This window comes from Candida tropicalis (assembly GCF_000006335.3).
Source record: "Candida tropicalis MYA-3404 genomic scaffold supercont3.1, whole genome shotgun sequence".
NCBI classification, from domain to species: Eukaryota; Fungi; Ascomycota; class Pichiomycetes; order Serinales; family Debaryomycetaceae; genus Candida; species Candida tropicalis.
In genome coordinates, this window is record NW_003020038.1 from 2,057,669 (window position 1) to 2,079,325 (window position 21,657).

A 21,657-nucleotide genomic window follows, 5' to 3' on the forward strand; every position below is an offset into this window, starting at 1 on the left:
ACTAAAAAAAAAGAACGTCTTTTAACCTGGTCGTAAAAATGGAAACAACAACAACAACAAAAAAAAAAGAAAATTTATTTTATTCTTTGCAACCAACTTTGTATGTAATCGATTTCTCACAAATAGAGAGAGAAGAAGAAAAAAGCTTCCACAATGTGTGTATGTGTGTGTGTGTGTTTGAAACTTTTTTTTAACACTCTGAAACAATATACTAAAACCATACGTTGGTAACTTTTCTTGATATACCTTTTCCTTTGTTACAAACCAAAAATCACATCTAATTTGGTTGAAACCAAAGGTGTATATAAAGGTGTCGAGATTTCAATTCAAAGATAGATATTTATTGGTTATTTTTTACTACCATCAGTTATTCTTTTTTTTTTTTAATCGGAATCTCTAAAACATACAACCACTTGCAAACATCAAAATTCATATACCCTAAATCTATAATGTACACATACAACAAATTTGGGTCTCGTGCTTCTTCTTCTACTTCAAGTACAAACAATACTACTTTAACTCATACATCATCTAAAACCACTACTGAATCAAATGAAGGTAGACCTATTATCTCCAGAGTCAGCAAGCAAGTTGATTATTGCAACCGTTATATTCATACTGGTCAATCAGGGATCAAATATATTAGAAATGTTAACAATTCCGTTGAAGGGTATCCCAAGTTGGCTAAATTGCATCACTTGAAAAGACTTCAAGTTAAAAAGCATTCATTGCAACCATATGGTGTAAGATGTGCTACTAATCAGATTGTTCCAACTTTAAACCGTTGGATTGAAATTTATAATTTAAAGTTTGATGTTATAATGATTGGTGCTTTGGTTGAGAATCAATTTATTTTACCCATTTTAAACAGTATACCAATTCATAGATTATGTTCAAAACCAGGATTTCTTTTCATTTGGTCAACTACTCAAAAAATCCAAGAATTAACCAAATTGTTAAACAACGAAAACTTCAACAAGAGATTCAGAAGATCCGAAGAATTGATTTTCCTACCAATTGATAAGAAATCGCCTTACTATCCAAAAGGTGCTGAAGCTGGTAGTGAAACTATACCTTTATTTGAAAGACAACAATGGCATTGTTGGATGTGCATTACTGGTACTGTCAGAAGATCAACCGATAACTACTTGATCCATTGTAATATTGACACTGACTTACAAATAGAATCAACTACACCAACTTCTGCTACAAAAAAGAAATCACCAAGTGGTGGATTACCAGCTAATAATGCAGTACCAGAAGCTATTTATAGAGTTGCTGAGAATTTTTCCAACGCAAATAGAAGATTGCATTTAATTCCATCCAAATTGGGATTTGATACCCCAGTTAGATTACGTCCAGGGTGGGTTATTATGGGTCCAGATGTTTTAATCAATAATTTTGATCCAAGTAAATACAATGAAGAATTACATGCTAAATCAATGATCAAATACAAACAAAACCCAAATACTCATGGTCACAGTCATGGTAGTAACCACACTATAGTATCTACACAATTCTTGGTTCCCCAAACTAATGAAATTGAAGATTTAAGACCAAAAAGTCCTGTTATTTCTGCAAAATAGTTAGTATTATTATTCCAAATAGAAGTATATAATTTATCAAAGAATAATTTCTATTGCTAGTATCAGTAATTGATGAATGTTGGAAATAGGAATGTTATCAGCATCGTCAAAAAACTCTGAGTGAGCTGAGTAAGGTTTTCATCCCAAACAATATGAAATTACCTTGATAAACTGGTACAAGTTTATAAACATACAATTCATTGGTGTTTAGTTGTAAGAAAAAGAACGAAAGAAAAAAGTGATGAGAACCAGAATGAAAATTTTTTCTTTTTCTTTTTATAGAATTTACTGTCCTGTTGACAAGTGGTTGCGCGAGAACAACGAGGAAACAAAAAAAAAGTCAAGTTGTTTGAAAACCCTAAAAACTAATTTGACAACCAAAATGTATGTGATATTGTACATACTTAATAATTTGGATGTTGAACAAAATCGAGGTATAATTCATATCAAGTATATACATATATTTCCACTACTGTTTACTCATTGAATCAAAGTAGTTTGTGGTGACAGTTGGAGGATTACAAGAAGCAATATTTTTGGTAAGATATTCACCCAAATTGTAGTGAAAATCTGAGGAAATATTCCCCAATAATAGGCTATCCATTAACAAACCATCAATCAACGATTCAGCCTTATCTAATCACAAAATGTGTATTGGTCTTTAATCATCATCATTTTCATTGTACAGCATTACCATGGGTTGCAAGATAGTTTAGATGGTTCTATATGCAGGGTCTTGCAAAATATTAAGTTCTGACAAATGTTGTAATAAGCTTTAGTTTCTTTTTTATTATTATTTGACAAAGAAGGTAGTAAAAAATAAAATCGGAAGAACCAGCTAAGGTTACAACGTGGATATCAGCATCCGTTAATTATGATAGAGTAATTCCCCTCCTTGCGATTGTAATTATAAATATAAAAATAAATATAAACAGATGACACTATTTGATGGGGTTACTTACATAAGATTTATAAAGAAGTGGTTGAATACTAGGGGATTGAATGCACATACGAAAGGGGGAGGGGGAGCAGAGAATGATGTGTACTAGACAGAATTGTCTATGTGAGTGAGTGAGTGTGTGTCGAATATTTTTTTGTTGACCTTATTCTAGGTTGTAGAGAACAGGGATTGATCGGGTTAATAAAGTACCAAAAAATTCATGACTACCACCCAGTTTCTGGGGTTATTAAACAACAAGAACAACAACAACAACAACAAGAAGAAGAAAAAAACAAAAAAAAAACAATAAGAATAAAAATCAAGTACACAAACCACTACATTGTGTCTGAAAGGATAAACAACTCATTTGAGTAGTAGATGTTGGCAAAGATAAACGACACCAATATCACATCTAGTCAAAATTGAAATGTGATTTGATGGGCTATGTTTAAACTGAACAGCTAGGCTCAAAACGTAATTGACCACACTTACACTACCAGTGCTGGAGACAGATACACGCCTATGATTTTGTTAGTAACAAAAAAAAAAAAAGAAAGAGATTATACTGAGTATACGCGAATACGATTACATAGCATTTTTCTTTTTTATTTTTTTTTTTAATACAGAAAGTATATCCACCAAGAAATTTTTCCTCATTTTTTTTTATTAAATCTTTCCTTTTAGTAATATCTGAAGTGTTCGGTCATATATATATATATATATATAAATCATCACCATCAGGATCATATTCATAATAAATTTAACGTCATTTTTATTACAATTTAAAGTATTTGATTTTTTTGTCTAGAATTTTTTTTTATCGTTATCATCATTATCCTTGATTTATTATATTATAGTTGGTGTATGATTCAGAAATATTACTGTTACTACAATATTATCATAAACCCAATATGAATACACCACCGTTTAAACTAATCACTACACTTGAACAGGAAGTCAAATCAAACATCACATTACACCCTCAGATAGCATCATTTATACAATTATTCTTGAAGTATCTTAAAGAACCAAGGTACCAGGCACCTTTAACCATTTCGGAATTATCCAACTTGTTCAAAAAATTCTATGAGGATTTAAATGTTTTAATTATTTGCATCTTTACCCAATCAAACTCCACTAAAAAGCAGTTGATCTCGCATTGTGACTATTTTAATGAAAACCCAAAAGTATTTGATTATTTACTAGCTATTGCAAATTATAGTACATCATCTATTAGATTATTGAAACGAAGCGATAATGATGCCTTGTATCAACTACGTGTATTTAACTACTATAAGTTAGTAACTATTTTACAATCCATAAATCTTGCAGAGTTGGAACTCTTTAATTCAATAAGTTTAGGGGACGAAGTCAGTTTATACGATAAACTATTTCGATTTGATAATAAGGACACCGTGTACCAGGAATTCTTACAAGATAAGTTGGATGCATTGAAGAAATTGGATTTATCATTTAAACATTTTGTTGATCATGACCTTGGCAATGAGGATAAGTTGGTGAATATTGTGGATGATTTCACCACAGAAGACTTGGTTCCTTTACAAGTAAACCTTGACAATATGAATAAAAGAATCACAGCTTATGGGAAATTAAAATGCATTGTGGATTTAAGTAAAAGCTTGATCAAGTTGTTTACACAAAAGGGGATAAAGAATAAAGAGATTAACAATGATTTATTATTGCCTTCTTTGATTTATTTGATAATCTATAAACTCAAGGTTGAAGACTTGTATTTGAATTTCTTGTTCATCAAGAATTTCTTAAATCTAATTGGGTCAGACTCGATTGAGCTATACCTGATCAATTTATACTTGTCTTACAATCCATCACATGAAAGAGTCCCACTTACGAGTAACAAGTACAAAAAGTCCGATTTGTTAGGGTATTTGAATTTACAGGAATCCCAAAATACTCCACAGGAACAAAGTTATGTAACCAATGACGACTTTAAATTCTTTACCAATGATAAGGATTTGGTAAATTTCATCAACCAGAAATACTTAAACACAGGGGAGTTGCATTATTATTTGACAAATTTTGAAGCTATGATTGTTTTCTTGTCCAATACCACCGCATCAGAATTGTTATCTAACAGCGATAGTGAAATTCCGAATGAATTGAAAAACAATAGCATTTTGAAGCATCCAATTGATAAACTCGTTGATGAGGAGTTGTTGTCACATTTCCAATTTCCTGATGGTCAATTAGAAGAAGAAATTAAGGCAGCAAAAGAAGCAGAAGAAGCTAATCGTTCTCGATCATCATCTTTGTTAAATACCATTAGTAGTAAAATAAGTGAATCCAGATCAAGATCAAGTTCATTGAGAAAAGAAACATTTCCAAGTTTACCTTCTCCATCAGAAGATTCCAATGGTGCCGCAGACGAAAATACTGGATTTTCCATGATGAGAAGTATTTTAGGAAGATTGAGTTCTGTCAGTGGCAGTGGCAGTGGCGGCGGGGCAACCATCAGTAATGGATCATCTCAAAATCACGAGTCTCGTACCACCCCAACTGATGACTTAGAATCTATCAATACGCCATCAAAAAGGTCTAATTCATTGATTAATAAAATATCACCAAGCCATTCAAGAACTCGTTCGTCATCGTTAGAAAACGGAAATGGTAATGTAAATGGAAATGGTAACAGCAGCAATGGAAACCATAATCATAATAAGAGAAATTCAATAAGTGCCAGGTTTACTACGGGGGTATCTGAATTCATGACCAAATTAAACCAACCGGTTGGACCAGCGCCACTTGAAATGCATCCCGAGAATAACACATCACATACCACATTGCAATCTATTGAAGATGGTGAAAGTGATGCCACGATGGGAATTCCTAAACGACCAACTGCTGGAAGGAATAGAACTACAAGTATTCAAATTTTAGATAAATGGTTTAGTAATTTATCTGCCAATCAACCAACGACACCGATTGAGCCACAATCTCCACAAGTGCAACAAAGTTCTCAGTCTATATCTATACAGAGAGGTAAACCCGAAGTATTATCTGAAGAACTGGAAGTTGATATCCAACAATTAATGAAATTTTACACAGCTGATTTTGATTCACTTTCCATTAGAGATTTAAGAGATTTGAAGAAGTATTACGATATTTTATGTCAAGATTTACTTACTAATGGAAATCATGAAAGGAATGGTAAATTGTTCATTGATACTAGTAGAACCAATTCTATTGATAAAATTAATAGTAGAACCAACTCCATGGATAAATTGGTTGGTGGTAGGTCTTCTACTAGTAATGGTGCAGCTACTGTTGGTGATGTAACTGATTTGAATAGCAAAGCAGAATCAATCGATTCAAGCGACAAACCAAATTCCGAAACTTTGATTACATCAAGTAATAATAGTTTATAGATAGATATACATATATATACATATATATATAACTCATAAGAGTACAGAATAAATTTGTATGTGTTTGTTTCTACAATATACTACGATTTCAAGACATTCATAAATACGATAAAAACCTTTGTTTTCACTTTCTTAAAACATATTAACGAACTATATCGTTGGATTAAACTGAACAGTTTGAGTTGAAACAAAATTAAAAATTAACAAAATAAACTAAAAAAAAGTTAAAACACGACAATTATTTTTTGTTGTTGTTGTTGATTTTGATTTTGAATGGAATTAAGATTATAAGAAGGCCAATGCAAAAATATAAGCCATAACACCACCAGCAACTAATGAAACAGCTTGAGCAGTAGCAGTAGCAGTTTCAGTAAGAGTAGGACCAGCAGTTTGAGTACCTGTTCTTGTTTGAGTTCCAGTTCTTGTACCTGTTCCTGTTCCTGTTTGTGTACCTGTACCTGTCTGAGTTCCAGTTCCTGTGCCCGTTTCATTTTGGGCAGTTGTGGTGTTTGCATAAACAGTAGTTGTATTAGGTGGTAATGTAGTTGTTTCAATAGGACTGGTGGTATTTTCAGGAGCAGCAGTAGCATTTCCTGGAGCAAGAGTTGTTTCATTTCCAGCAGCACCATTTCCTGGTTCAGTTTGGTTTGCACCTCCTGCTCCATTTGCAAAAGGTGTTTCACCAGGACCTGCTCCATTAGCTGGAGTAGCACCACCTCCTTCACCATTTGTTGGAGCACCAACTGTTCCTCCATTACCAGCTCCTGGAGCACCTACTGGTACAGGAACAACTCCTGGTGGTTGTCCTTCACCTACAGGTTGACCTTCCCCAGCACCTGGTTGCCCCGCTTCGCCAGGTTGTCCTTCACCAGTACCCGGCTGACCTGCTCCGACACCAGGTTCACCAGCACCTGGTTGGCCATTACCTGCACCTGGTTGTCCAGCACCTGGTTGTCCTGCTTGTTGACCATTAGCTCCTGGTTGACCTTCACCTGCTCCTGGAGATGGACCAGGGACAACTGTAGTGACGGTATATCCTTGAGTAACTACAGTGACATCATCTTGAGCCAATACTGATGAAATGATAAAAGCGATCTGAACTAAAGTTGAGTATTTCATGATTAGATATAAAAACACACGAATGAAAAAATTGAATGAATTTTTTATATTAAAGAAAAAGAACTCTTTTTGAAACTAGAAAATCTCTATTTTTTTTTATTTATTTATTTTTACATTTGGCGATTCTTGGAATATATTTGTTTGATTTTATTTAATTCATTATCTTATTCATCCCTTAATTTATGTCCATGTATTATCAAGGAAAGGATAACATGAATTGACATTGAATTGTCTATTTGCATTTGGCAAAGAAATTTATCCGACATGGTTTTGCAGAACCAAGAAAAATAAAAACAATATGCAAAATGAAAGAGATTGGCAAGACAAGGAAGAAATAGAGCAGTTTGTTGCATAAAAGGATTCTTTTTTTTTTTCTTTTCAGGGTAAGAGCTCATTTTGCACCCAATTTCAATAATAAAAACTACAAATACATTAGAAGTATTCACTATTGTACAATACTTTTATTTTTGGTTCATTAAATATCTAATATACACAATTTATTATTCATCAACATCGTTTCTAAATCAAAGCTAAAGCAGCAAGGGCAAGAACATTAGCAGCAGCTAAAGTGTTACCAAAGTTATCAGCAGATGTTGAGTTACCACCAGTAGCAGTACCAGTAGTAGAAGTACTTAAAGATTTAGTAGTGGTTTGACTGACAGATGATGAGATTCCCAAAGTTTGTGGATCATTTCCAGAAGTGGCAGAAATAGAGTCAGCAGAACCAGTAGTTGTAGCACTAGAATCAGTAGCATCTGATTTAGCAGAACTGACTCGACTCTTAGCATCACTGGCAACAGATTTAGCATCACTTTCAACTTTAGAAGCAACTGAAGCACCAGCAGCGGTTATTTTAGATTCAATAGAAACGGCACCAGAAGTAGCGGTTTTAAAAGCACCAACAGCACCAGAGGTAACAGTATCGGCAACACCTTCACCAACTGAAGTGATTTTAGAAGCAGCTTTAGTGGCTTCACTGACAACATCAGTAGCAACTTTAGTAGCTTCACTGACAACAGCAGAAGTGACAGTTTTGAAAACACCTCCACCAACCAGGGTGACTTCAGTAGCAAATTTTGTGGCAGCATTGACAACATTAGAGGCGACATTACCAGCAGCAGAAGTAATATCTCCAAGAAGATCTTTGTTTTGTTTATTGTTGACGTTTTCACCTGGGGCAGCAACGGCGGAAGCGATAATGGCGGTTGAAACTAAGATAGTAGAAGTTCTCATTGTTATATGTGTGTATCGGGAAAAATGTAATTGATTAAATTTATTGATAATATAAAAGAAAAAAAGAAAAAACTACTAGAGGAAAGTATCAACAAATCGATTCTTTCCCATTGTATTTATACATTTTTGATTTGATCGAAAATTTTTCAACAAAAACGTATCTGTGTTGGGTTTTTGAGCGATGGTAGTTACAGATTAGAATTTTTAGTTCACGCTGATACTAGAGAATTGCATCACTGAATTAAAAATTTCAGGTTTTACTTTTGGTAATCACACCGAAATCCAGCAAGGAAGAACAACAATTTTATCATTGTTTACTCTAGAAGTTAGTCAAGATGCATGTTCTTCACTATAGTCAACATTCCATGAAAACATACAAAAATAGTAACAGTTAGATTTAAGGATCACACAACACAATCAGTATAAGCCACCGGCAAAGATAACTTTTTTTTTTCTTTTTTTTTTCTTTATTTGTTTATTCGAGAGTAGTGGAGGCTATGATTAGGATCATTAAATCGAGAACCTCCTCGGAAATGTATGATGACACAATTAAAGTCACATGGTATTACAATCTTCTTGCATTCAAAAATTGTTCCGATTGTTTTTGAGTCTAAACATTCATTCTGTCTTTGATTGGTGTATGTATCAAATGTAAGTTAGTTTTGTGTATTTGTGGTCTAACTAAAATTGGAAAAAGAAATGATCTCCTCTCTGTACTGCTGCTCCCCGTCGTCTTCGATATGTAATTATTATTAAAAAAGCGATTCTTATTTCTACAACCAGCCAATTCAACCAGCCATGTTGACCAATTGATATCGCTCCATTGATCCCTTGAATCATGATATCAGAGACAATAAGATAATTATAAAAGTGGTACCTTTTTTTTTCTTTGGAACCGCCCTTGGCATCAGTCATGGAGGTCGAATTTGGGAGGCGAAGTAACTCGAAAAAATTTAGAGAAAAAAAAAAAATAAAAAAAAAGAGGTATAGCCGGTACCATGGTTAGTTTATTATATTTAAGTTTCTCCTTGGACCAAAGATTAAAAATCAACTAATTTGCCAAGTGAGTTACTACTGATTTAGGAATATGATCGCATGGTATTGTTGATGAAGAGGGGTTTAATTTCAAGACAATATGGAATAACTGGCTTGTTGTTATTTGTCACGGATCGATCAATTGATTTTTGATGAGGAAATATTCTCGGAATTTCATTTTACATTTTTTTCTCTTTCCGGTTAATATTACCGACGGAATTGACATGGGTAGTACACGACTCAAAGAGTTCATGATCTTTTTTTTTTTTTTTCTAGAATGATCTTTTTCGGGGGATTAAGCACTTGGACTTCCGATCATTAGCAGCAATCAAGAAGATTAAAGTTTCCAATGGGAAGAGAGTAATCAGAACAAACCAGTCCAACAAGGCTACTTCATGCACAGCCACTATTACAGCGTTCAATTATTGCATCTAAGGGATGACCGTCAATAGTAAAAAGCACAGTCGATCAGACGATAATGACGACGAGGAATATATTGACATGAGTGGGAAGAGAGTTAAACTTCAGATGAATGATCTATCAATTGAAGATAAGCGACCCGTGAAAACACGAAGGTACGAGATAAATCCCAAACTACACTTGTTTGACAATTCAACAAGGTCATCATCATCATCATCATCATCATCGTCATCGGTACCACTTAAAAATACATCATCTTATACATCATCGAACTTAACATCAAAATTGAATGGTATTCTAGCTGATCATTTTCAACAAGTATTACATTCTGGATTACAAGTGATTAGATGGTACAATTATAGATTTGTGGTTATATATCGATACAAGAGATGGTTTGTGAAACTATGGAACCGGTTTGTTAAGAAATACAATGAAAAGAATAAAGTATATATTCGTCCCTTTGCATCAATGGAACAAATATTAAAGCTTATACAGGATAATTTAATTTCTTGGAATGATTTAAGTAATATTATTGCCCAAGAGAATGAATTAGAAATCAAAAGATTGGCATTAAAAGAAGAAATCCGAAATCTGAATAAAAAATTTGAACAAATCAATGACGAAAATGAAGCTTTGAAAGACATTCATTATAATTATTGGGACAATCTAAATTTCGATAAAGATTTAGATATGCTTGATGTATCTGACGATGTTGAACTACTAGATTCTAGAATACCATATGGCAGAGATGATTCTTCAATGGAGTTTTAAGTACAGACACGTGTAATTACGTAATAAATATTGTATTTATTTATAAATCACTAGCAACAAGGGGGGTGAGCAAAGATAAAAGTTTATCGTTGTATATTTGATCTGTTATCGCACCTGTTTAATTTTTCCTCTCTTCCGTCTGTGTTACAATGATTCCCCTCTGTGATCTTATTATTGAATAAAGAAAAAAAAAAACACTTGGATCTAGATCTTCTTTTATCTAATTTCACCATTAGAAACCAAATTACATGTCGGGAATACTTATCCTACCCAACGAACTAATTATCAAGGTATTTCAATATCTATCACCTGTGGAAACAAATGAATTAATCCTTCAACTTGGTGATTTCCGTACTACCCATGCGCATCCGATAATCAACTTGTTATATGAGAGACTTTTCAGTGGCAAATTGATGCTTATAAATGATGAACCAAATGAAACATTTGATCCAGATTTACAATTGACATTAAGTTCATTTCAAGAGAAATTCATTGATGGAAAGATAAATTATGAGAATTTATTATTTCAACTGATTCGACCTAATAAATTAGAATTTAATTTCACAAGACAACACGGGGATTATATGAGATTTATATGTAATTTGAATCAATTTCATGAAATTTTATTTGATCCAAATATTCAAAGATATTTTGGTAAAGTATTTCAAGCAGATGTTTATGTTGATGCCAATTTAGTATTGATTGAAAACCCAGATAATTTAACCGCGGTGATCATAAAAGTAATTCTCGAATTGAGTAGACATGAAGAGTTTATACATAAGGTGAAACATCTAACAGTTAAAGCAAGTGATATAGGGAATATGTGTGTTCCTCAATGGTCATATTTGTTGGCCAATTTCACTTCATTGATATCACTTAATCTACTGCAGAATTTATTACGGAGTAACTATGAAGGATTTTTGGATGTGTGGGGTGTACACAAAAAATTTCCTGACCGTTTGAGGATATTGAACCTAGATTCGAATATGTTGACATATGTTAGTAATAATTTTCTTAAAAATCTACCTGATACATTGGAAGAATTATATATGAATCAGAATGATATTGAAATCATTGAAAGTTGTGAATTAGGTGAGGTACTCCCGAATTTGAAAAGATGGGAATTGAATTACACTAAATTGAGACTTATGAATAGCATGATGATTAGTTCATGTAAGAAAGGATTTACATTTGAGATTGTTTCTACTTATCTATCACTATATCAAATTGAAAAATTGCACCAAATTGCCAAACAAAAGGAGTTGATTTTAGTATTGTAAGTCATTGATTATAGTGGATATACTTGTACACGCACGACTCGTTAATAGATAAATAAAGCACACGCACAAAATCACAGCAACACGTAAATATTTTTTTTTCTTCTCCCATTTCTCTACAAGGCAATCACACGAACTGCTCAAGAAGCAAAAAAAAAAACACCAAACAAAAAGAAAAAAATTCACCACATCAATTGTTTATCGAGATCACATCACGGTCAATATTAATGAATTTCTTTACTAAGACATTAAGTTCATTTACTGGTGGATCTATTCCATATACCATCAAGGATAAAATAGTTGATCCTTCAACACCAAATACCGCCTTGGATCGTAATTCAATTTGGACAATTTACAATGGATTAAATCCAAAAGATAATAACTCACCAGTAACTATTTTTGAATTCAAATTAACTGAACCAACAAATCAACAACATGTTGATTTAGCAAGAAATGCATTTAAAAAATTAAAATTGATTAAGTTCCCAGGAGTTGTTTCAATTATTGATTTTATTGAAAATGATTATTCTTTATATATAATCACCGAACCAGTTAAACCTTTACTGACTTATCTTGAAACCACTGAATTAGGTAGTGATTCGATTGTTGCGGGTCTTCATTCAGTAGCTCAAAGTATTGCATTTATTAATGATAGTGCGAATTCTGTATATGGTGGTTTAAACTATTATTCATCTATTTTTGTCAATTTATGTGGAGATTGGAAAGTGATGGGATTTGAATTGGTTACAAACTTGACCTCGGATCCAGATCAGCCTATTTATAGATTATCAAGATATATGCCTGTTTCCTGGAGGGATAATTGTGATAATGATGACATTGAATCTATCAGAAGAGAACCAAAGAAGTTTGACTCCTACAGATTTGGTAAATTTATCAAAGAAGTATTTGAAAAAAGTAACAATCAAGTACCTGCAAAGTTGTCAACTCCAATGAGAAGATTATCACTGGATAAACCAAATTTGAGAAGTTCAGCAAGTCAATATTTGAAGGATTTGGAAACATGGCATCAACAAAATCCAGTGATTACGTTTACTGAGCAAGTCAATGAATTGAAATTTGTACAGGAAGATGAAAAATTACGATTTTTCAAATATGAATTACCAGAATATTTGGAGAATAATTCTTCATTCCCACCTGGGTTGTTGCAGTACAAATTGTTACCAGAACTAATTCATCAATTTAAACAATTATCCAAAGTTGCCAATCCTAATGATCCAGAACGTCAAGAAACTTTATCCACCATTCTTAATTTGACTATAAAATTTGGGGTCAAGTTACCAGCTGAGGAATTTAATCAAACGATCAAACCAATCATTATTGACAGTTTTGCTCTTGCCGATAGGTCAATTAGATTGGTGTTGTTGACTCATTTACCTGATTATGAAGGATTCTTGACTGAATCAGATATTCAATACAAAATATTCAACCCTTTGATTACTGGGTTCCAGGATACAAATTTTATGATTAGAGAAACTACATTGAAATCCATCACTATTGTCATTGACAAGATATCCGTCAAACAAGTCAACCAAGAATTGTTGAGAATCTTGGCTAAATCTCAAATGGATCCTAAACCGTCTATCAGAGTTAATACATTGATTTTAATTATTAAAATATCCCTGAAGATTTATAAAACTTCCAAGAATAATGTTTTAATTACTGCATTGGCCAAGTCTTTGCGTGATTCATTTATACCCTGCAAGATGACAGCTTTACAAGGATTTGAAACTTTAATTGAGGAATTTTCTTTAGAAGAAATATGTACCAAGATTTTAGGTAACTTGGCAATTTCGTTAATGGATCAAAAACTGAATAAAGTTAGAGTCGAAGCCAAGAGAATATTTCAGTTGTATTTGGATTCTGTTGAATCTCATGCTAAACTGTTACCTGATCAAGAAGTTGATGAAGATGAGGAAGAACGTGAATTTTACAAGAAATATGCTCCATCTAATCCACCACCATCATCCCAAACAACGACCAATAATAATGAAAAACTCGATGCAATTGATGATAGTAACAACAATTCAAGTTCTGCATTTGGATGGGGCAGTAAGTTATTTTCATTAGGTGGAAGTATGAATCAAGATTTCAATAGATCAACACCTGACATAACTGGAAGTACTGAACAGTTAGTAACAAAAGAATCGACATCAGCATGGGATGACGACATTGAAACAAGTCCAGTTGAAGTTGTTGATAAAGTTCTTGTTGAACCTGTTCGAAAGATCAATTTAGGTAAATCAACTAATTCAACAACCCCAAAGTCTTTATCTTCATCAAAACCAATTCCAAAGAAATCAACTTCATTGAAATTAGGTAAGTCAACAATTAACCCAAAACCAAAACCAAAATTACAATTAGATTTAAAAGTTGAAGAAAATGATCTTGATGATGGATGGGATGATGGTTGGTAGTGTATCATACATAGATATAATAGAAATTATAGTAATACCTTCCACTGTATAAAGGGAAAAAAAAAATTTTCCATCGTAGAAACACTTAAACCTCAAAGCATGTATTTTTAGAAACATTATCAGCTAATTATAAAATAATTTTTTTTTTCATTTGACGCATAATAGATCCCCATAAAAAGAATTGAAAGCCTTGATTTATTTCAATAATAAATTAAATAACCAACATTCCATGTTGAATTGTATTAGACAGAAATTTATACATCTTGCACCAAATCCTGTATATAACGCAGTTGCAAAATGCAACAAAAAAAAAGGGGCGGACAAACTCAATGTCGAATTCTTCATAGACCGTATTCATTTTGGCACAAAACGAAGAATGAGGCAGGTGTGAGTGAGTGATATATGAGATGAGGTGTTTTAACTTGCTAGGAGTTTAAATTAGATGCAATATATAGGAAAAGTTTCATGGGTTTATGTTTTATATATATCAATCTGGTTTGTCATTGTTTAACCATGATGTACAATTGAATATGACAGAGATTTAGAATTCAATAATAAAAAAATTCTTTTTTTTTTTTTTGATATCATCTAGCATCACCAAGTGTTGAGAAGATTGAAGACACAAGGGAATTTTATGCTAGTTTGTACCTTACTGTAAGTAAAATAACATTCTCTTAGTATATGCGTGTAATTATAAACTAATTATATACTGTTTAAATGGTCTATAATTTGAATTCATTGGTTGATATATATGTAAAAACAGAACACATAAGTGGTGATTAATACTTTGGAATCTCCTTTACGTTTTACCCCTTAAAACATTGACTAAGGGAATTTTAAAAAAATAATTTTTTTTCTTCTTCTTTAGGTCTTGACTTTTGTTGGCAAAGCCAATGGTGATTCGTTAATCTACAAATGGATACTTAGATAATCATCAATTGTCATTTTCAAATCGTAATTATAAATTTTCTAGATTAGTTTGATGATTTAGAATCAAGAACTATATCCTAATTAGTTGAATGAATTGACTTGAGGAATATGATAAACCGGCATTATAGGACTATTTGGTCAGTGATTATGTTTCACGTACTTTTAATGGAATATTTTAGTACTATGCACTTTTGATCCTTATAATTTAATTCTTTGAATTTATTTTGGGGGCTTGCACTCTGGTAATTAAAAATTTTTGAACATAAAATCATTTTGTGATTAATTTTCTAATCCTTCCAATGTATTATATAGAATCAATGTTCATCATATAAAGACAGGTATGATTCTCCATTAATTCAATCATTTCCCAAGGTATGTTTTATTCTATAATTCAGCTTGATTTAATTCACAAGAAATGATTTCTTTGAATCAACTTAACTACCTTGAAAAATCATCAAGTCATTCAATTCAACAAGATCTTAATTCAGAATTATCAATTAATAATATATGCTATAAACTTAATGAAAGTCAAAAATGGTATATTCTTAAAAGATTACATTTTGATAATTTATTAAATTTAAATAATTTGTTACCAGAAATTAAATTTATATTTGACAAAATTGAAAATATCAAATTTCAAGAATCAATAGTCATTTTGAAAAAAGCTATAGTGGAACATAATTTTGATGTAAATATATCTGAAATTGATTTGAAAAAATGGAAAAATTTAATTGATTATAATGAAAAACATGAATATATTTCTACAAGACCTGATACCATTAATGATTATAGTGGTTCTTATGATGATGATGATAAAAAGTCTTGTTCTCATTCAGTAAATGAATTATCAAAAGAAACAACCACAGAAAAAGGTGATGATGAAGAACTATCTTTGGATTCAGAGAATATTGATTTTGAATTAGATGTTAGATTAGAATCTGTTTTAATTGCTTATTGGTCTCCATATTCTGAAGTTAGAGTAGTTACTTATCCATTTGATGATTCAAGTATTCCTGTTGAAACATTACGTGTTTATATTATTGGTATTTTATGGACTGCTATTGGAGCTTTAATTAATCAATTTTTCATTGAAAGACAACCTTATATTACATTATCAATTCCAATAATTCAAGTGTTCTTATACCCTACCGGAAAATTGTGTGAGTTGTTACTACCAAAAAGGAAAATCAAATTTAGTAAACGATTCATAATTGATTTAAATCCTGGTCCATATAATTTCAAAGAACAAATATTGGCAACTATTTTTTGTAGTGTATCAGGTAATGCAGCAGCATATGTTTCTGCAAATATATTGATGTTAAAATCAGAACAGTTTTATGGTAATGATTGGGTTGGATTTGGATATCAAATTTTATTACTTTTATGCACGAATTTTTTTGGAATTGGTTTAGCTGGAATAGTTAGAAAATTTGCTGTTTACCCAGTTAAAGCAGTATGGCCAAATATATTACCTAATCTCGCTTTAAATAGAACATTGTTAACTTCAAGTAAAAGAGAAATAATCAATGGTTGGAAAATTTCAAGTTATAGATTTTTCTTTATCACTTTTGCAATTTCTTTTGTTTATTTCTGGATCCCAGATTATTTATTTCAAGCTTTGTCTACTTTCAATTGGTTAACATGGATAAAACCTAATAATCTTAATCTTGCTGTTATAACTGGTTCAATTGGTGGATTGGGTTTAAATCCAATGAGTACTCTTGATTGGAATTATTTTAGTTCAGTGTTGCAACCATTAGAAATACCGTTTTATAACACAGCTAATAACATAATTGGAATGTTGATTGCATTTTTATGTATTACAGGTATTTGGTATTCAAATTTTAAATGGACAGGATATTTGCCTATTAATGATAATGGGTTGTTTAACAACAAAGGTGAGAGATATCAAGTTACTTCAGTTGTTAATTCCAAAAGTTTATTTGATGCTGACAAATATAAAGAAGTTGGGCCACCGTTTTATTCTGCTGCTAATTTAGTAGTATATGGTGCATTTTTCACGTTATATCCTTTTCATATAATTTATGAAATAGGAATGAATTATAAAGAAATGTGGGATGCCATTAAAGCTTTATATCTAGTTTTCAAAGATTATAGAAAATCAACTTATGATGGGTTTGACGATCCACATTGTGTCATGATGAAAAAGTCTTACAAAGAAGTCGCAGATTGGGTTTATTTGATAATTCTTTCCCTTTCAGTTGTATTTGCTATAATATGTGTTAAATCATATCCTGCTCAAACTCCCGTATGGAGCATATTCTTTGCATTTGGAATCAATTTGATATTTTTAATACCAATTACTACAGTATTTGCCAGAACTGGATTTTCTTTTGGTATTAATGTTTTAATAGAATTGATAATTGGTTATGCTATTCCAGGTAATGGACTAGCATTAGGGTTCATTAAAGCATTTGGATATAATATTGATGGACAACCACAAAATTTTGTTAATGATTTGAAACAAGCACATTATGCCAAATTACCACCACGAGCTGTATTTAGAATTCAATTACTTTCGGTGTTTGTTGCTTCTTTTATTCAATTAGCAGTGTTAAATTTTCAAGTTAATGGAGGTATTAAAAATTATTGTGATCCTTTAAATACTCAAAAGTTTACTTGTCCTGGTACTCGAACTTATTATTCATCTTCAGTCCTTTGGGGTGTTATTGGACCTAGAAAAGTGTTTGGTGGAATGTATCCTATTTTACAATGGTGTTTCTTGATTGGATTCTTAGGTGCTATTCCATGTATTTTAATTAAGAAATATGGACCAAGAAAATATGTTAAATATTTTGAACCATCAATTGTAATTGGTGGATTTTTAAACTATGCTCCATTTAATTTATCTTATTATATTCCTGGATTTTACATGGCTTATATATTCATGATGTACATTAAACAAAAATATGAAGCATGGTGGCAGAAATATAACTATATTTTATCAACTGGAATAAATGCTGGTATTGCCTTTAGTTCAATTATTATTTTCTTTGCCGTAATGTACAAACCAAAAGACTTGAACTGGTGGGGTAACACTGTCTCTTTTAATGGTATTGATTATGGTATAACTGGCAGATTGAATGCAAGCAAAGATGCAGTTGATGGATACTTTGGTCCACGTAAGGACAACTACCCATAAGATATTACATAGGATTATAGAACATTTTTGTAGACGACTAAATATGTCTTGCAACTTACTGTAAATATGGTGATTTCTATAGTCTTACAACCCATCAGGTCGTGCATCTGTATAAAATATCAAGAAGTCGCGTGTCTGTGTGAAATAACCCACAGAGAAATTTCTGTTTTGTTTATGTTTTTTTTTTTTTTCTGTGTGTGTGTTGATTGTTTACTTTTTATTCATAAAACTATAAAGACCCACGATTTCATATGATGGTAGTGAATAACGATTTAAGTGATATTGAAAAGTCATATATGTTTGATTCACCGGTGTCTACTGACCATTCAACACCTGGACAAAAAGGACAAGGAAGAAATATCATTTCTGTTTATTCTGAAGATCAAATATTTAAAAAAGGAAATATCCAACAACAACAACAACAACAAGAAAATAAATCATTAAATATGATAGAGACTCCAAGTAGAGTTCCAAGTAGAGATAAACAATATGAATTGTTGAAATCACCTACACCTAATCCTAAACCTAAACCAATCATTCCTGAACGACAACAAGTAAGACAAGAGCCACTGACTCAGGAATTTCTTAATGGTAGATTAGCTAGTGATAATGGAGGTCGAAAAGTATCTGATAATTCTGATAGATTAAGTTTAAAAAGACCAAATGATATGCATTATAATCATAATAGAAATGATAGCAATAGCAGCACAATTACCTCATTACCTAGTGTGAATCATGAAAGTAAACCATTTTTTGATCCTCATGATATTCTAGAAGTTCCAAAGCAAAATCCATTAAATCAGGAATCAATATCATTTCAAAAACAAATTCAAGAAAAAGATGAATATATTAAACTATTAACACGACAAGGACACGATGAACGAGATAAAAACAAGGAATTAGAAAGAGAAATTAAATTAATTAGAGATCAATATTTATTACAAGAAACTAAGCATCAACTAGAAGTGGATAGATTGAAATTTGAAAATACTAAAGCTATGTATGAAATAAGCCAATTAAAGGATGAAATTGCTAAATTACAAAATGAAACTATAACACTTAGATCTAAAACACAAGAACAGATGCAAATGAAACCTAGATTCGATGATTTTTTCAATGAAATAACTCCTATAGTTGAAGAGAAAGAAGGTGTTAGTCATGCTCCTCAATCAAAGGAACATGCGCGTCCTGATGTATCAAATGAAGAAGTTAGTCCGATTGATGATGAAAAGGTACCAGTGAGTCCAACTAAAGAACAACAGGAGGAAGAAGATTTAATTACTCCAGTCAAAAAGGTTATCATATCTTGCAACAAGTCAACACAGACAAATATTACTAAGAATCAATCTACACAAACAGAACCACTGTATGACAACATACCAGACGATGCTGCACCTGTTACAACAAGCAAGGATCTCAATCAAGAAGAGCAATCTCCAATACCAGATGATGACACTATAGAAATTCAACCATTACAAGACCTCAAACCAAACAAATATCCAGAGTTTTCATTGTCATCGCTTGATCCAGAAGTTATTCCGTATTATAAAGCTTTGAAACTTGATTTGGTTGATGAATTAAGTGCAAGGGATAAAGAATATTTAATTAAGAAACTTATGAGTAAGTTTATGATTAAATTTGATATATTAGATGAATCAATTCAAAGATTTTCGAAATTCATATTGATATGTTATGACTATCTCAATCGATTACATCAAGTTGTTTATCCGGGACATAAGTTAAAATGTTCTGATTATTATAGAGGCAGAGCATATAGAAACGGTAAAGTTGATGAAGAAATGATTGGACTACAAGAGTGTCTCGAAGGTATGATACATGTAATTAATGATAGTTTACATGGGGTTCAAGTATAATTTAGTAGCTTTCGGAGATTATTTCATTTACGAAAAAAATAAGAGTAAAATGCATTTCTTTTTAATTATTGTTTCAGAATGAAAATGGATCTTGGGTATAAAAAGAAAAGAATCAACATACACACGATGACATAAAGACCCTGTAAAAGAAAAATGTTCATTTCTAAAATTCTTTTCTTTTTTTTTTCTTCTTCTTTTTACATTGTATATTGTATAATGGAAGACATGCAGCACTAGGTTATTATATATTACTATAATAGGGAGTTATTTTACGTTAAAATACATGTAGGAACAGCTTCTGAGAGAACAAACAAAAAATTTAAAAAGCAATCATAATCGAATATCAAGGTAAAGTAGGAGAAGGAGAGGAGAGGGGATGAAGGAAGTGAAGAACTTGGTAGAAAGAGAGAGAGAGAGAAGATTTATCTTATTGTTTTAAATATAATGTGGCTGTGATTGTACACATTAGGTCATGAATGAATGAAAGCAAGCGTAAACGAAAAAGTTAAGTTTCCCGGAACCCCATAATTATTGTCATAATTGAATAATTCTATTTTATTCTATTTATTTTCCGATAAGCATAGCTTTACATTTACATAAAGATACAGATGTATAGGAATCATAGAATTAATGAGCTGATTAAAAGTATCACGTGAGACCACACACACACACACATACACACATCTAATAAACGACGGATGACTGACTTGATATTTTTTATCCGCTTTAGTATTTAGTTTATTTTATTTTATTTTTATTTTTTTTTGAAAAACAACAAATCTAGAACTTGTACTTGGCTTCTATTATTTGTTAAAAGTTACTACGGTATGTTGGTTTTTTTGGTTTCGTAAATCCATTGTCTACTTTTTGTTCAGCAGAATGGAACCAGAATTTCTTGCTGGATGCTGGCGGCAGTCGTAGTGCTACTACGGTACTTCCCCCGCGTTGTCCGACCCGTATCGTTTACAAAGATGAGATGAAACTAGAACAACAACAAAAAAATGAAACTCATATTACAATATCACAAAATCAATTAATTTTGTGCATAAGCCGAGATTGTGCAATTATGCACGACTAGATTTTTTTGTTTTTTAGTTTTTTTTTCTTAGTATGGATTGTTCGGTCATTTCATTAAGTGAGATGGAGTGATTGCGTTGTAGAATATCTTGGAAAATTCGGGTAGCGCACGGGAGTATGTCTATCTTAACTATGATGTAATACAATGATAGGTCATTTTTTATGGAAAACAATATATTCATGGTGGTAAATAAAGAGGAGAATTAATATACTATTAATGATGATTGTGATGGTCAGTAGCGGTTTGTTGTTCCTTAAGGATTATTTTATTTTTAATTTCCATGTCACAAATCATCAATAATTGTATGATAATCTAAAAAAAATGTTGCAGTTAGTTTTAGAAGTAGTTAAGCATGGTAGAAGTGGTATTAGTAGTATTAGTATAGAGATATA

The 21,657-nt window shown here is 31.7% G+C and overlaps 9 protein-coding genes across 9 annotated transcripts; 7 read left to right on the top strand and 2 right to left on the bottom strand. All coding sequences in view use genetic code 12, as the record gives it.

Moving 5' to 3' along the window:
* Positions 1–449: 449 nt before the first annotated feature.
* KAR4 (Kar4p) lies at positions 450–1,586 on the top strand (the record flags this gene model as incomplete). The annotated part of the gene is made up of 1 exon (XM_002546083.1): positions 450–1,586. The coding sequence occupies one exon, from the start codon at positions 450–452 to the stop codon at positions 1,584–1,586; it is 1,137 nt and encodes a 378-aa protein (XP_002546129.1).
* Positions 1,587–3,437: 1,851 nt separating this feature from the next.
* CTRG_00912 (uncharacterized protein) lies at positions 3,438–5,930 on the top strand (the record flags this gene model as incomplete). The annotated part of the gene is made up of 1 exon (XM_002546084.1): positions 3,438–5,930. One exon carries the CDS (start codon positions 3,438–3,440, stop codon positions 5,928–5,930), a length of 2,493 nt encoding a protein of 830 aa, XP_002546130.1.
* A 285-nt stretch (positions 5,931–6,215) lies between these two features.
* PGA22 (Pga22p) lies at positions 6,216–7,049 on the bottom strand (the record flags this gene model as incomplete). The annotated part of the gene is made up of 1 exon (XM_002546085.1): positions 6,216–7,049. One exon carries the CDS (start codon positions 7,047–7,049, stop codon positions 6,216–6,218), a length of 834 nt encoding a protein of 277 aa, XP_002546131.1.
* A 519-nt stretch (positions 7,050–7,568) lies between these two features.
* On the bottom strand, positions 7,569–8,282 carry PGA23 (Pga23p; the record flags this gene model as incomplete). Its single annotated transcript, XM_002546086.1, has 1 exon — positions 7,569–8,282. The coding sequence occupies one exon, from the start codon at positions 8,280–8,282 to the stop codon at positions 7,569–7,571; it is 714 nt and encodes a 237-aa protein (XP_002546132.1).
* Positions 8,283–9,755: 1,473 nt separating this feature from the next.
* On the top strand, positions 9,756–10,508 carry CTRG_00915 (uncharacterized protein; the record flags this gene model as incomplete). The annotated part of the gene is made up of 1 exon (XM_002546087.1): positions 9,756–10,508. The coding sequence occupies one exon, from the start codon at positions 9,756–9,758 to the stop codon at positions 10,506–10,508; it is 753 nt and encodes a 250-aa protein (XP_002546133.1).
* A 248-nt stretch (positions 10,509–10,756) lies between these two features.
* CTRG_00916 (uncharacterized protein) lies at positions 10,757–11,788 on the top strand (the record flags this gene model as incomplete). Its single annotated transcript, XM_002546088.1, has 1 exon — positions 10,757–11,788. The coding sequence occupies one exon, from the start codon at positions 10,757–10,759 to the stop codon at positions 11,786–11,788; it is 1,032 nt and encodes a 343-aa protein (XP_002546134.1).
* Positions 11,789–12,012: 224 nt separating this feature from the next.
* On the top strand, positions 12,013–14,220 carry CEX1 (Cex1p; the record flags this gene model as incomplete). The annotated part of the gene is made up of 1 exon (XM_002546089.1): positions 12,013–14,220. One exon carries the CDS (start codon positions 12,013–12,015, stop codon positions 14,218–14,220), a length of 2,208 nt encoding a protein of 735 aa, XP_002546135.1.
* Positions 14,221–15,565: 1,345 nt separating this feature from the next.
* On the top strand, positions 15,566–18,313 carry CTRG_00918 (uncharacterized protein; the record flags this gene model as incomplete). Its single annotated transcript, XM_002546090.1, has 1 exon — positions 15,566–18,313. One exon carries the CDS (start codon positions 15,566–15,568, stop codon positions 18,311–18,313), a length of 2,748 nt encoding a protein of 915 aa, XP_002546136.1.
* Positions 18,314–18,564: 251 nt separating this feature from the next.
* CTRG_00919 (uncharacterized protein) lies at positions 18,565–20,187 on the top strand (the record flags this gene model as incomplete). The annotated part of the gene is made up of 1 exon (XM_002546091.1): positions 18,565–20,187. The coding sequence occupies one exon, from the start codon at positions 18,565–18,567 to the stop codon at positions 20,185–20,187; it is 1,623 nt and encodes a 540-aa protein (XP_002546137.1).
* Between the last annotated feature and the right edge of the window lie 1,470 nt (positions 20,188–21,657).